The sequence below is a fragment of the Sitophilus oryzae genome, unplaced genomic scaffold (genome assembly GCF_002938485.1).
Source record: "Sitophilus oryzae breed Bouriz unplaced genomic scaffold, Soryzae_2.0 scaffold_1167_pilon_pilon, whole genome shotgun sequence".
In the NCBI taxonomy this organism is placed as follows: Eukaryota; Metazoa; Arthropoda; class Insecta; order Coleoptera; family Curculionidae; genus Sitophilus; species Sitophilus oryzae.
This window is the reverse complement of record NW_022145801.1, coordinates 370,404-386,985: the sequence shown is the minus strand read 5'-3', so window position 1 is coordinate 386,985 and position 16,582 is coordinate 370,404. Positions and strand designations below refer to the sequence as shown.

The following is a 16,582-nucleotide window of genomic DNA, read 5'->3' as shown; positions in this document are numbered from 1 at the left end:
GACGAGTTAAAAAATGCTATTTCTGCCGAATGCAATAGAATTTCAGTTTACCAACCAGCGAATGTAAGAAGAGAATTTTATTATCGCCTGGGTTATTGTCTAGCAGTCGATGGAGGAATATTTGAACATCTTCTTAAATCCTAAAGTTCTAACAATTTAATAGTACCTTTAAATTAATAAGTTATTGAATATTGTAATAATACTATAATTAACCTTGTAATTGATTACTTTATTTTACTTTAATTCATATTAATTTGTATTTATAAATACATCTTTAAGATTTCCGATGTAGGAATGAGTTTTCAATAATAATAAAGCACTAAGTAGGTAAATTTCTGAAATGACAACTTCATTTGACAGTTATCTTTTACCTTGACTGGTGCTCATAAGAAAGGAGAAATATTTAAAAAGAAATCGGCGATAACTCGTAAACGGGATAATCAAAAATATTTAAAGTTATTCTTTTGAATGTGGGTTTTAGTGCTCTTCAATAAACCTAAATAGAATTATTCTCTAAAATAATTAGGGAAGTCAATAATTGACCCCCATTAAAATTTACATGGGATTTCCTATGTCCCGTCCTACGATGCAACACCCGGTATGACATGCTACATCAGATTTATAAGTACTCGTATATTGGTCGAAACAGTAACCTTGGAACCGGAAAATGTGCTGATATTGCTGTATAGAGATGAATCATACCATTGAATATACACCAAGATAGAAGAATTACACAATAGCTAGACATAGACGGACATTCTTTTCTGTATTCTTTGAATGAACAGTTGAAAACAGATATTTCTAAACAAATTTATCTCTTGCATATACGGTATAATCGAAAAAAAACGGTGTCAGCGATGGCTATGTGCATTGAACTTATATGGTGAAATTTTGATAAAATAATTTAGTACTCTCTAAAAACACGGTATGTCGCTAGTGGTAGGAAAAATAATTTTTAGAGGTTAATAGTTTATTTGGTTGCCTGTGATATGCATATACAGGGTGTTTCCTAATTAATCTAAAAAATAAAAAAATCGTTCGAAAACGGCTTAAAGCGGGCTCTTAATAAGTATATTTATTTTTTTCGGCAACTGTAGATCAGAAAGGAAGTACTTTAGACCTAATGATTATATAAAAATTGTTTTAAGAACACATGAGGAATCACACCACAATTTTTTAGACTAATTAGAATACACCCTGTATATTGTCAACTTGACAATGATTGTTGGAAAAATTTTGGTTTTTATTGAATTTGGGCCTGCGTCTGCAAATACCCGGTATGTTTTTTAATATTCTATCTATCTAATTTTTAAATATCATAGTCAGAAATAGTTTTTATTAACTGTAAAAATAGTATACTTATAAGTTTTATCAAACATTGTGATTGACTTTCTACCTTGTAGTCAAAATTTATATTTAATAAACTGTAAAATATATATATTCTTATGTTTTATTAAAGTTACTCTGATATACTAATATATCAGGGTAACTTTAAAACTAAATCCTTTGAAATCAAATATAAACATAAAAAATATTTACAGCAGAAAAGGCGAAGGCGCTGGGTTAAACGTAGTCTCTACTAAGAACACGGAGGGGCGCTTTGACCCAAAATTTTACTATTAAGTTTCATATCTATCTTAATAGAAGATTATTTTCTTTTATCTATGGCTATGTGTCAGCGATCGCTGTCATTTCATATTTAAACTAGCGTGTACCCGCGACTTCGCTCGCGTCGAATTAATCATTTGTAATGATGATGATAAAGCAAAGCAAGAATTTCCATTAACATACAAACTGGACAAAATTTTATAAATTATGCGTGAACAAGCGAAAGAATAGTGATATTATATAATAATAATATAATAGCTCCCGTATATAGCGTTTAACGCCTTGGGAGTAGCAAGGTACAGCTTGCCATACTAGAGCCGTTCGGTATACAAAGAAGGTAATGTGGCTAGCACTACGCTTCAACCGCTTATTATTACCTCAGGATTGTGAATCCCAAATACTTATTTAAGGCGTTTTTTAAATAACAAATATTGTAATATTTGAACGGCGTTCCTCTTGGAATTTGAGATTCGAGACACCCCTCCTTATCGAACCTCTACACCCCATAGTCAATCCGTTTGCCAAAAATCAGCTTTAAACGTGAAGCAGTTTAAGCAGAATCATGATTACTCAATGGTCATATCTTATGAAACACCCTGTATTTTTAAAAAATCTTAAAATATGTAAAACAACAAAATAAAATACGTGTTTAAGAGTTTTTCCGAAAAACTCACCGGTTTTTAAATAAAAATATTCTAATATTTGAGGGGTGGTTTCACCCCCTTAGAATTCGAGTTTCGAAAAATCCCTTCTTATCGAACCTCTACACCCTAAAGTTAATCCGTTTTCCAAAAATCAGCGTGATTAATCACTGACCAGACTTTTCGAAACATCCTGTATACATTTTTTTAAAAATGTTAAAATATGTAAAAAATAAAATAAAATATGCGTGTTTAAGCGTTTTTTCGGAAACTTGGCCGTTTTTTAAATAAAAAATATTGTAATATTTGAGGGGTGATTTCACCCCCTTGGAACTGGAATTTCAAAAAATCCCTTCTTATCGAACCTCTACACCCTAGAATCAACCTGTATGCCAAAATTGAGCTTCTTGCGTTGAGTGGTTTGAGCAGGATCCTGATTAATCAGCGAGTCAGTCACCTAAAGTATTCATTATCCTGTAAAAGTTAAAATATTTTCCTGAAATGGCATCGTAGTATACTGGGTGCGTCTCAAAAGTGGCTCCCCTATTTGCTCACCCCTATAACAGTTAAAAAACGACATTTGGTATGTTAGTTAGTATGTAATTATGCACCCTCGGTATTTCTTTACTTTATTCGATTGAAAATAACACTCTGAATAGAATGATATATATCATATTATGTCAACTTTTGACATTTTCGCATATGGTTTATAAGTTTATATGAAATTATAACTTGCGGTTCGTAACGAAAATTTGACTCGAAATACCAAGTGTGTGGTATCAAATTATTCGTAAAAATTGTTTTTCCAAATATGTTCCTTCCCTCGTTCCATTTGAAAAACTTGAGATATAATTAAAAATGCGATTTGAGCATTTTCTAACTTGCCGGGACAAGACACTAAAAACATTAGACGATCAAATATAATTTTCCAAGCCTCCTTGATTAAGAATTAGTGTTTTTAACTTGGCCACGACACTCTCGATCAAAGCTCTCGATTAAATTTTAAAAGACGATCTTTTATTAAGCGAGAATGAAGTCAAAAGTAGGTATCACTTTTCTAGACGGTCTTCCGTTTTACCTGTCTGTGTAGACGGGGCTAAAAGTAAATAAATTCTTATGATACCGTTCATACAAACGCTAATGACTTTTGTTGTAACCTTGAAGAAGTCGGTATTTATGTAGATCAGGCAGCCCTTTGCAGACCGTTCAGGCCGTGGTTCAGGGACCATCTGGGTTTTTACAGTGTAGCCAGATTGGGCGCTTTATCCCCAATTTGAAAGTGTTTAGCGGTTAAAGCGGCACCCACGAAATAACGTTATTTCGTGGGTGCCGGTTGAAGTCGGTTTTCTAAAATCTTTTAAGATTAAAAATATTTAGGGGATTAATTTAATTCTTAGCTAGTTTTCCTATTTGTTTCTAAGGTATGATTAAAAAGAAAACAGAATCGAGTTGGCTTGGAATTGACGATCGAAGATATTTACCAAATAATTTTTCGCATAAAATGACAGCGTTATACAGGGTGAGTCTTAAATAAGTGCAAATAGTTTCAGGGCTGGTATATCTCGATAAAAGAAGCAAAGAAACATATTTTCTCTTTACCGTTTTTCAAATAAATCTAAAATAACCGCGATATTTTACTTTGAAAATCTCCAAAAAAAAAGATTTTTTGCTAAAATTTTGAGAACCACTGGATCTTTTCTGAATTTTCTCTCTTGTATATTTAATCTACTACCTATGCTGCCATATTAGCAACAAATTATATTTTTTAACTGAAAACTAAAAAAGATTCCAAAATTTTTTTCAAAAAATTCCAAATTTAAAAAAAAAATCCGCGAAAATAACCTCATAATCTTGTTTCTAGAATCGTCTTTCTGGGGTCGAAATATACTACACCTAAAAATATTTGCACTTATTTGAGACTCACCCTGTATATTTCTAAGCCAATTCTGACCCTGTTTTTATTCAATCTTATGGTTCAATTATTTTTTTTAATTTTTTACTTATTGATTGAACATAGAAATAAAATATTCATAAAATTTATGCATGAATTATTCCAACTGTATTCTTTAAGAGATTTGTTTAAAAAATGGTAATATAATAATATACAAAAAACTATACATATACAGGGTGTCCCAGAAATAATTAGCAAGTTTTTTAACTTTTTCGAAATTTTTTTAGTTTTTGGTTAAAAAACATAATTTCTTGATAGTATGGCAACATAGGTATTAGATTAAATTTACAAGAAAGAAAATCCAGAAGAGATGCAGTGGTTCTCAAAATTTTAGGATTTTTTTTTAGGAAATTTTCAAAGTAAAATAACTCCGTTATTTTGGACTTATTTGAAAAACGATAAAGAGAAAATATGTTTCTTTTATCGAAATCTACCACCCCTTAAAATACTTGCGCTTATTTCTGGGACACCCTGTATAAATATAATTATAAAATCATATAAATCAATTATACTGACAACCTCGCAAATTGTATGCGAGGGCCATCCACTAGGGATGTGCGATTCTGTAAAGGGATCGATTTTTTTGGATCGATCTAGATCGAATGATCGCGTTCCGATACAAGAAAAATTGCAAGTGATTTTTTTTTTAAATTCAATTTTTGACTCTGATTTTCTGTTTTCGCAAAAAAATTAAAAATATGTATTTCTATTTTTTCATGACTTTTTTACACAAAAAGATATAAAACAAATTATACCAAAAAGGTGTAATTCTGAATAATACAACGGCAAACAAAATTACTTTAAAAAAACGTTAAAACAAAACAAAATAAGATTCTAAATAATTAACCAAACAGTAAAATTACCTTAAAATGATTTCTTATTTTTATTACGTAATTAATGATATCTTCTGAAATTGAAAATAAAATTTGGGTTGCATTTAGATTCGATTTCGATCTAAAAGACTCGATTCTATACATAATATAAAATCGGTTGTGTATTAATAGATTCAAAAAATCAGGCCAAACCAACCAAACCGCATGTCAAAAGATCGATTTTCTGAAGAATCGATTTAAATCGAACGTCCCTACCCCTACGATCGATCAACTGTCAATCGAAAAGTCAATGGCTGCTGGCTCGAAATGTTGTAAAATAAAAGCATAATATATTTTCTTAATTTTTACGTTTACAAAGAGGTTGCTTTATTAAATTTTTGTGCTTAAATGAGGTCAATGGACATCTATTTAAGGTAATAAAGTGTTAATAATCGATGGTTTTACTGAATCTATATAGAAAATTTTACGTTTTTGTTGTTCGTAATATCGACTGGAACTGGAACCATCAAGTATGCTTTGATATATCTATTCTTTTTAAAAGTGGCGGCTTTTAGGTGCTTTTTGTAATAGTTGGCCGCTAAGCTTTTTATAAATCTGACAACGCTGGGTACCTGCTGGGTACCAACCATAGTACCAACTTTCCGTTAAATTCAGTGTTTGTTTTTGTTGCAACTCATTGCATGTTGCCCGCTGCATCAGTGTGGTCAGTCGATGCCCGATGGATCAGTAGATTGTTAGTTAATTCATAAAGGTACATAAAGAAGGTGGTAAAGTTAGTAACTACCCTGGAGAAAAAGACACTATGTATTTTTGTTGTGTTATAGTGCTAAAGGTGTCAGTTATAGTTCTATCCGAGCAGCTCAGAAAATTGTTACTGTATAACAAACTGTTTTCCAACAACCAAACTTAGTTCAATCGTTGCAACCGTTTTTGTTGATTTCAAAAGTTTTCCAAGTTTTCAATAATTCAGAAAGAAATATGTAAGTACCTATTTCAGATTTATAATAAATATAAAAAAAAACAATGACGAGGATGTAAGTACAAATTTATTTTTTAGGTTATATTTATTAAAATATGTACCTAATGTAGCAAACTTTTTAATTTTTGTTTCTTTTTGTGCTACGATAGACAAAATCGGAAAAAGTTACATCATTTTGCGTGTTGTTCAAACATTTCGCACAGAATTCGCACTTTGTTTATATTTTTTCACATGATTTATTATGAAAAAATACGATGTCATTGAAATGTTTTTTTTTTATAATTAAGGGGGCTCTAGATGATCAGTAGTTAAATATTAGACCTTATGAGAAATTGATTTTTATATTGATTTAAGATTATTTAATTGTAATAAGTACGCGATTTTCAAGAACATCTTAGCCTATAGGTAGGCTTTAGGCTCTTGCTTTATTTAATAGGTATGTCTTGATTAACAACAAATAATTTATTAAATAAAAACAGTAGCATGTGCAGTTTTTTAGCAGGCTGTGGTAATACAAGATTTGTGACCTACCTATATTATAAAGAGTGCAAAAGTAAAAAAATCTTTTAAAACCTGTTTCACTAATTATTTATGTTATTTAACTGATCCCAATTGAACAATAGTAGGTATTTTATATGCAATTTGTAATAATCATTGTGTGTTTTTATTTAATTTGTTATTTCATATACTGTATGATAAAAAACGGCGTCAGTGATGGCTATGAAATGAAGATCGCTGCTGACATTTTATATATAAAAATATATAAGGAATGTCATCGATTGTCATTTTCGAACCAAATGTACGCCGTTTTTTTTTATCATACTGTACATGTACTAAAATATTTTAATTTAATTTTAAGTACCTACGCAATTGAAATGGATGGAAGCATCTTGAATAATAGTTCATATTAAGCATATTTAGTAATAAAAAATCATCTAGTTCTTCTTGCAAAAATTAATATCTAGGTATATGATAAAATATACAGTATTGAATTCCATAAATTAAAAAAAATATGGATTTTTTATTTATATATTTTTTACCAATGGTTGTGCATAGTTTACATTCCCAAAGATGTTTTATTCTGAAATTGCTACAATAAATACATTTCACAGGGTGTAAAAAATTGGGCCAAATATTGAACACTGGCATTTAAAGACAACAAAATATGACTATATAAAAATATATATAAAGAAGTGGATTTCTGGGATGTTAAACTTTATTTTTATATTATTATTGTTAATTTGAAACATTAAAACCCAACGGTATATAGGTATGTTTTAAAATTTTGGTAGAGCGTACTTTTGTTTATATTTTATTTAAAAAATTGTGGGGGTTTTAATTGTTTTTGAGTTTTTTACGACTAAGAAGATAGGTAAACACTTTCCAGGTGTTTTATAAAATCTAGTACCGTATGATCGAGAAAAAACGGCGTCAAAGGCGGCTGGGGAATGACTATCGATGCTATTTTTGACGAGATAGAACTCTAGACGTCAGTTACTGAGAACTGACATAAAATTTGTCAAAAATTAATACCTTATATAGAAAAACCAGAAAAGAATAGAAAGTTTCCAGATACACATATCTATTTCCAAAAAATTGTTTTTTCAAACGTTTAGATCTGCACCAGTTCTACGCAATAAAAAATCGATATTAAATCATCCTTAATGCAGTAAACGCCTATAAAAATAAAGAAGAGCAAGACCAGTAAGACTCTAACCTAACTAAATCTCGTCGTCCGACAAGCCTCCGACCGAGACATTTCGACAACATTTTTGATTATTGTATTGTTAAAATGTACGGATTAGCCTTTTATTATTGTTTCATACACACTAGACCGTTCAGATTTGCCAATATTGCATTGATTATAGCTGTAAATAAAAATGTGTGTTTAATACCAGTAAATAATCCGTTAGTTGATGGAAGAAGTATCGTGTTTATCCACAAAATTAATTGTAGGCTTTTAAATTTTGCCTAATATGGTCATATTTTGCAATATTCAACTCATAATTAGGCATTCCAAACCACGTGACTTTAAAATGGCGGCTGGGGGCAAGGTCAATGAAGCCGATCAGCTGTTCTGTCATAATTCTATGAATTGAGGTTTTAGTTTTGTATTCAGTTTATTTTTTTTTAATAATAGGTATAGGTACATACCTATTGGGCCATCAGTATGTGTAAAAAGTAATAGAAATAAATAAAAAGTATCTTTCTTATTGTTTATTTGACAATTGTATATTTTTGTTAAGGAGTATAACAGTATATACTACATATTCGTTTATTACGATATATAGACAATAAGCTAATTTTGCAATTTACACTCGTGAAAATAAGAATTACAATATAATGTTATAAATAAATAAATATTTGAGTAACAATCAATAATACACTGCGATTCCTAAATGCCATTTTAAAACAATATGTTATATTTTTTTAGAGCATCGTAGATGGATTGTACCATTCTATTTATAAGGTTTTATACCTTTTGTAAAAGACACTTTAAAACGATAAGCCAAATCTTTTAAACTTGCTTAGAGCTGTCGTTTGTGTAAACGGTATGTAATCTGCAATAAGGCGAAATTACTAATTTTAGATGTTGCAAAACTAAGCTACTCAAATTTGTTGCATAAGTCATCCATCGTGATGTATGTTTGTACACTAAAACTGTTAATTCTGTTACATCTGTTTCAATCACCCGATGAGGTTCTGCTTCAGACGTGTTAAGAATGGCCTATAATAAATATCAAAATTAGTATATTTTAAAATCTGAACAGTTGTCAGTAATCTCACTTCATATTGTACTTTTCTTCTTTAGTCAGCCCTTAGTTTTCTCTCAATATCATCCTTTTTCTCAGATTTGTACAATTATGACCCATGTCTTGTGACGGAACCAACTCAATCTGGATGATTTTCATGTTCTAAACTAACAAGTTTTCCTAGAAATAACAATTATAAACTTGTAATATTCCACCATTATTAAAACAGAAATATCAATAAAGAATTTTGATTACAGACCTGTTAGAAAGTGTTTGCTACACACCCTCTGATTTTTATTATAAACCACATATTAAATCATCTCCTTTTATAGCTGCCATCCAAAGAGAACGACGATTCTTGGACAATTAATTTTGTTCTGTTAAGAAGCGGTGATTTGTGGTCGTAGGGACACAATAAAAATATAAATTGTCTTTATTTGCTCGACTTCCGACACGTAATCGGCATCTAACAAAACGTCTTCAAATATTATGTTTCTCGCAGAATTTATATCCTGGCTATCAAAATTCACTATAAATGTGTTAACAACTAACTACTGAGGCACAATATGAACTGAAAAACACTATAAAATGTATTAAATATAACTTAGCTCTGGTTTGACTACCACAAGGCCCAATGTAAATACAGCCATGTGTGCCCCCAGCGGCCATATTGGATCGATTTTGACAGGTCGTTGGAATGCCTAATTGTTGATACTTCTGGTGGATGATGTTCAATTTATACATATATAAAATATAAACAAACCAAATTGAAGTACTAGAAGCAATAAGGTGAGATAGTTATTTTTACGAATCCCTTTATTATTACTTCTTTACTTATAGAGTATCTGTTTCTGAGTATGCCTAAGTTTCTGTTTTCCAAGAAGCATATTAATTAAATGAACAAAACTGTGTCCAAGAAATAATCTATTGCATAGAGAATTTAATGAAAACAAAATTGGTGATGCTGTGTTCAAGTAAAGTTCCATGCAGGAATCAATGGTTATTGCTAAAATATTTTATTGGTGTATTGTCAATTTTATTTACTTATATATTACGTTATTTAATCTCAATAATTTTAGGCTCCTAAGTCATTTATTTACATACTTAACTTTTAACGTAACTACTGGTAGATTGTAGGAAATAATATACACATTGGAACAATTTAAGTAAATAAATGAATTAATATAATACATACATCAAGAAGTAATGTATAATTTTACAAAAAGCTGTATTAATCACTTTCGAAAATCATAATTGTTTTTTTTAGTAAGTCGCAGACAAATATTTTAGGTTTGTTATTAAATTAAATGATAATGTAATAAGTACAGATTTAGACTCTTGAACCAGGCATAGTATATTAATTAGTAGGGTTCACAGTAAAACATATTTTGTAATACCATTCGAAAGAAAATAAATACCTATATTATACTGTTTATAAAGTGAGTTTCATTGTAACATAACTTAAGAAAACAATTAATATGCATATGTCAATCATAAGAAAAGAATCTATTAATTTAATGAACTATACCCATAGTACTCGGCAAACAGTAAACCAAACCAAAGAAACTAAGACTTACAGTGTTAGATCATGTAGTATATAAATATTTTAATTTTATCATTTAATAAATAAATACAATATAAAATTTAAAATGCCAATTTTTTATTTTAAAACAAGTGATTTATATATGTATAAACAATTTACAATTATTTATCATTTAATTTATTGGCCACAGCTTCCGGGATTATAAGGCTAATATTTTGCTGCCTATAGTGCCTATATCTCAAAAAAGAATAATTAAGATTAATTAATGATTAAGTATCCCTGTATTTTAAATGTTGAATCTTATGGACTGAAAAAACAGCTTTCAATATTTCTACTTTCACTGACCGAAGATGCAGAAACCTAGAAGAAATTCAAAAACAAATTGTACAAACATTTTAAGGTTTTCCTTAAATCCTCTATACAATAGACTATTTCTTGGACATAGTTTTGTTCATTTAATTTGTTTCTGAGAGGTTATACACAGCTGTAGATATTCTATAAGTAAAAAAGTAATAATACAGATTCGTAAAAATATCCCACCTTACCGTTTCTAGTACTTCAATTTAGTGTGTTTATATTTTATACATGTATAAAATTGAACATCATCCATCAGAAGTATCAACAATTAAAGTGTGACCAACGGATCTGTAGCTACGGGGTATCGGCAGGGGAACGCAGTTGTAAACAAAACACGCCCAATTAACCTTGTTGATAAACACAATACTTCTTCCATGTATAGTAATGAACACACATAACTGGTTTACAGCTACAGTTTTACTAAATCTGAAGGGTCTAGTGTGTATTAGACAATTACAAAGGATAATCCATACATTTTAACAGTAGAATAATCTGATTTTTTGTTAACGAGTTATCGAAATGCCTGGAACTGGGACGGGCGATTGTTAGGTTAGAGCCTTTTTTGATTTTTCTCTTCTTTACTTTTAAAGACGCATTTAGTATTAATTACGATTTACTGGATTTACCTAATATAGATTTTATTAATTAAAACTGGTATAGTTCAAATTATCAGAAAAAATATTTTTTTGGATATAGATTTCTGTATCCGGAAACTTACTATTGTCTTCTAGATTTTCTACATTTAGTATTCATTTTAATTAAAATTTAATTTTTTTGAAGATCTTTAAAGTGAAAAGAAGAAGAATTTTAATTAACTAAAAAAATCAAAATAAAGTTAATTAACTTTGAGCAGAGTTCGACCTCGTCAAAAATAGCATCGATAGTCATTCCCCAGCCGCCTTTGACGCCGTTTTTTCTCGATCATACGGTATTTTTTACTTACATACATATCATACTATTACATACATATCATACCATACATTGATACTTACATATCAAGTACATAATATAATATCAACAAAATAATTATCGAATTCAATAAGAAAACTAAGAAAACGCTAAAAAGGTGGAGTGGACTGTTTATTTGTACCTCCTGGCTCTTTCTTATCGTTGTGCCTTTTACACAAAGTTAAATAAATCACCATTGTACTAATATTGATACAAAGTTCACTACACACAACAAACTATTAAAAATCGCTGAAATTGTCGCTGGTGACCATCTGGTGACACATCCATTCCTCCAAAAAAAAGGTGTCTTAACAACACAAATTCTGCTTCAGCCCGTATATGAGCGTTTCATGTCTTTGTATTCTTGAGTCATTGGAAATGCTTTAAAATCATTAAAAAAATATTAATACAAAAATATGGATGTTTCATAAATATCGATATTCGCTTTAGGGATGTCAAACCCGAAGAAAAAAAAGCAAAACTAGATTTTTTATTGACCCGGGATTTTTTCGAGATCTGTAAATGTCGGAATCCCGGGATTAGATGTATAAGAAAAACAATTCTATTTAAGTTATCTGACAGTTTATCAACAAGATAAAAACTGTATTATGGGACTTTTTAAGCACTATACAGTACCACTTATTTTTATTTTTGAAATGTTTACCAATGAATATCTTGTAAAATGGGCCACCCTGAATTTATGAAAATATATTTCAGCATGGATGTTTTTCATAAACACTGCAGTAGGCCACATTTATTACTATTAGTGTCAAATGTTATTCATAGATTGTTTCCAAATTTTGCTATATGTTGTATCATGATTTGGATATTTTAATGTTATATCGAGTGTTTTATTCTGAAGTTTTGCTGTATTTTTCTTTGTAATGACTTGTTGTGACAGCTGTATAATTTTATGATCGGAATTTCCCAATGGTTTGATCATAGTTAAAGCATAGTAGAAGGAAAAGTTTGAATTTTGAATTTGAAAGTTGAAAGTTATAATTTTATGAAAATAATGTCGGGTCGTTTTTGATCTTAAAGGTATGATGCCTTTATAAGGTTTTTATTGGGGACATTTCTAAACTATTATTACAAATGATTAAAATGAGGACGGGATTATAACATTATATATAAAATGACAGCGATCTTCATTTCATAGCCATCGCTAACGCCGTTTTTTTTATCATACTAGGTGGTAGATCTGGCCAAAAAAAAAACATTGTCGGTGAAATGTGATAAACTGCTAAGTCCATTATTCCTAATTTTACAGGAGAGCAAAAAAACGGCACAAAAAATATGTACACGTGTAGGAAGTATTTTCATGCGTTAATATGATAAAGAGATAAGAATTTTATTTGCTAGAACAATAAAACTCATAAAACTCAATATTTCGTGTTACGTCATTTTTTTCAGACACAATAGGGAGATAGCAGATATTCATCTTGCAGAAATGAGAAATAAAAATATACTTCTGGAGATAGCAACCTTTATTGTTTGAAATTTTGAAAATGGAATTGAATATTACACAAACAGAATTTAGAAATAAAATTAAATTTAAAAAATATGATATTCATAACCATATATGTTATTTATAATATCGTCGATTTAGAAGCAAAACATACAAGTCCAAAAACGAATAAATTTTTAATGCATTGTTAAAGGACTGAAATAACAGCATTTTGGACTTAATGAATATGAAAATAATTAAAAAAATTAAACTTATAATTCTTAGAAGATATGGTAGAATCCTTCCATGCTTATCCAATTTTTATACAACGGTAGTAGACAGAGCTTGGAAAACAGTGCGTGGTTTTATTAAATTTTGATTGTTTTTCTATTTATTTATAAAAATTATGTATCATTTGTGTGGAAAAACGTCGAAAAAAATAAAACTGATTAGGTATTATGGAAATTCTTGTACAAGTAAGTAATGTTATTTAAACTATTTATAGCACGCCGATTAATTGCTCGTATATACAGAATTTCGTTTTTCCCCTTACCCTTTACAGATACCCAGTATTTACAGAACGGATCGACGCAGGGTCGGACTGGCCATATTATATATATAACTATTAAGGGGGCCCCAGCCTTCGCGGACTCCCTTTACAGTTCATTATTTATTGTTAACAATATTTGCTTTTGCATTGCATTATGGCATTTGCATTGGATTGGTTTATCTTGTATTAGGGTAGTTCCCTGATTTCTATACAGGATGAGTCTTAAATAAGTGCAAATATTTTCAGGGCTGGTAAATCTCGATTAAAGAAACATAATATTTTCTTTTTACTGATTTTTCAATTATATCCAAAACAACCGAATTATTTCACTTTTAAAATTTCTAATTTTTTGCTATAATTTTGAGAATCATTGGATTTTCTTTCTTGTAAATTTAATCTACTACCTATGTTGCCATATTACAAACTTTGCGATGTCCCTATTTCCGCAAAAAACATCGGCCGCTTAGATCAAAGAATTTTTTTTTTTGGAAATAGTCATGACTGTCTTAAGTCGATAATAAAATTGGTACCATCTAATGTTCAAAGTGCAAAGTACTTATTGCAGAACAAAATGTCGGTAGAAATTTGGAATGAACCAGAAGATAAATTAGGGAAGGCGGAAGTAAGCTTGATCACCATTCAGCTGTTTAAAAAAAGGTATAAAACAGTCTTGACTTAGTCCTGGGGAATAAAAATATAACCTGACATCAGAAGAAACTAGTTCTGCACTAGAGTTTGCGAATGAAATGTATATTGAAATATCGGATTTCTGGCACTTCACAGTTTCAAAATAAATCTCTGTCATTTAGAAGTGTAATGGATTCACAAAAAATAACTTCAAAAATTGGTCCGACATTTTAATAGATGAATAGATATTAGGGATATGTGATATAAAACTATTATATCTTTTACAATTATTTTTCGATCTATTAAAGTATTTAAACGTTAACGTTACGTTAATATTTGAGGCAACTGTAAATTTGTACGTATTTTATGAATAGATATAGGGTATATTTAATATAGGAATACTTTTTTATAGCTTTACTAGCGACTTCGTTCGCGTCGAATTAAACCATTTGTAATGGTGATGATAAAGCAAAGCAAGAATTTCCATTAACATACAAAACTGGATAAAATTTTCTCACATCTATGTCAGCATGCGAAAAAATAATATGGCGGTATTATTATATAACTTGGTAATATTTGAGGCGTAGTTTCATCTCGTTGGAATTTGACTTTCGAAAAATCCGTTTGCCAAAAATAAGCTCTTTACGTTAAGCAGTTCAAGCAGAATCGTGGTTAAGAAATTACCCAACTTTTTGGAACACCTTGTATGATTTTTTAAAAAAATTCAAAATATGTAAAAAAACCAAATAAATTATGCTTGTCCAAGCGTTTTCCCGAAAGACTAACCGTTTTTTAAATAACAAATATTGTAATATTTGAGGGGCGTTTTCACCCTCTTGGAATTTGAGATTCGAGAAACCCTTCCTTATCGAACCTCTACACCCCACAGTCAATCCGTTTGCCAAAAATCAGCTTTAAACGTCAAGCAGTTTAAGCAGAATCGTGATTACTCAATGGTCATATTTTATGAAACATCCTCGGAAACATCCTGTATAAATTTATAAAATATTTTTATTAAAATATGTAAAACAACAAAATGAAATATACGTGTTTAAGAGTTTTTCCGAAAAACTCACCGGTTTTTAAATAAAAAATATTTTAATATTTGAGGGATAGTTTCACCCCCTTAGAATTCGAGTTTCGAAAAATCCCTTTTTATCGAACCTCTACACCCTAAAGTCAATCTGTTTTCCAAAAATCAGCTTTTTACGTCAAGCGCTTTAAGCAGGATCGTGATTAATCAATGACCAGCTTTTTCGAAACACCCTGTATACATTTTTAAAAAAATTTTAAAATATGTAAAAAACAAAATAAAATATGCATGTTTAAGCGTTTTTCCGGAAACTTGACCGTTTTTTAAATAAAAAATATTGTAATATTTGAGATGTGATTTCACCCTCTTGGAACTGGCATTTCAAAAAATCCCTTCTTATCGAACCTCTACACCCTAGAATCAACCTGTATGCCAAAATTGAGCTTCTTACGTTGAGTGGTTTGAGCAGGATCGTGATTGATCAGTGTGTCAATCACTTAAGGATTTTATATATTAGTATAGATAGGAAAAGTTTTTATAATTTTTACAGTTATCTTTCGATTTATCATAAGTTTTTTTAAACAAGTTGATTATTGTGATTTAAATCCATGATTAACATAAAAAAATCCGTTGATTTAGATCAAGTTGGTTTAAATCATTGCACCCCGATATATGTATATAATTTTAATAACAACACTATCGCTTTTAGATCCACACCGTCTTCGATATGCCTTTGCTAGCCGTATTATTAGAAAAAATAAGTGTTTTATGCGTTGACCGCAGAACGATTTTTGTCTCTACAGTACAGCACTTAGGGAGACGTAAGGGGAAATCAAATCAGCCATGTCACGAATTCGCCCATTAGGTTGCATATCTTCCCAATTTCAATCAACGCTGGTCCTAAACCTGCGAACGCCATTTCATACATACATAACATAAGGACGCAAATCTACCACGTTATATTTTTCATATATTGATGGTTAGGTATGCTGAATAACAAAAATTTGGATTTACTTCCACTTGATACCAGTTTATGGGATTAAGACTAAGATCAGATCATGATCTCATGAGTCTCCTCCCTAGTGATCTATATCTCTTTCAAAAATGGACGAAGAATCTATCGCAATCAATTTCTTGTAAATAACTGTATCGGAGCAGTCATTCTTTAAGTAATGCGCTTACCCAATCAGCATCCTTTTTTAATATTTAAATAGATGAACCAAGTATGTACAGCGATTTCTTTATTCATGTTTATTTTACCGAAAAAAATATGATTGTTTGTCGTATCATAACACATGTTATATTTTCATCA

At 30.1% G+C, this 16,582-nt stretch overlaps 1 protein-coding gene across 7 annotated transcripts in view; it reads left to right on the top strand.

Moving 5' to 3' along the window:
• LOC115888163 (reticulocyte-binding protein 2-like) overlaps window positions 1-16,582 on the top strand; it is a 145,428-nt gene that overhangs the window by 67,276 nt on the left and 61,570 nt on the right. The window contains exons 1-2 of one of the 7 annotated variants that reach the window (XM_030907803.1): window positions 5,709-5,797; window positions 5,858-6,013. The exons of 4 other annotated variants lie outside the window; for them this stretch is intronic. In XM_030907803.1, coding sequence (XP_030763663.1) covers window positions 6,012-6,013 — 2 coding nt within the window. In that variant the 5' untranslated portion in view covers window positions 5,709-5,797; window positions 5,858-6,011. Of the gene's footprint in view, window positions 1-5,708; window positions 6,014-16,582 lie in introns of those variants that run through there. 2 more of the 7 variants (XM_030907810.1, XM_030907795.1) reach the window with 2 other exon arrangements.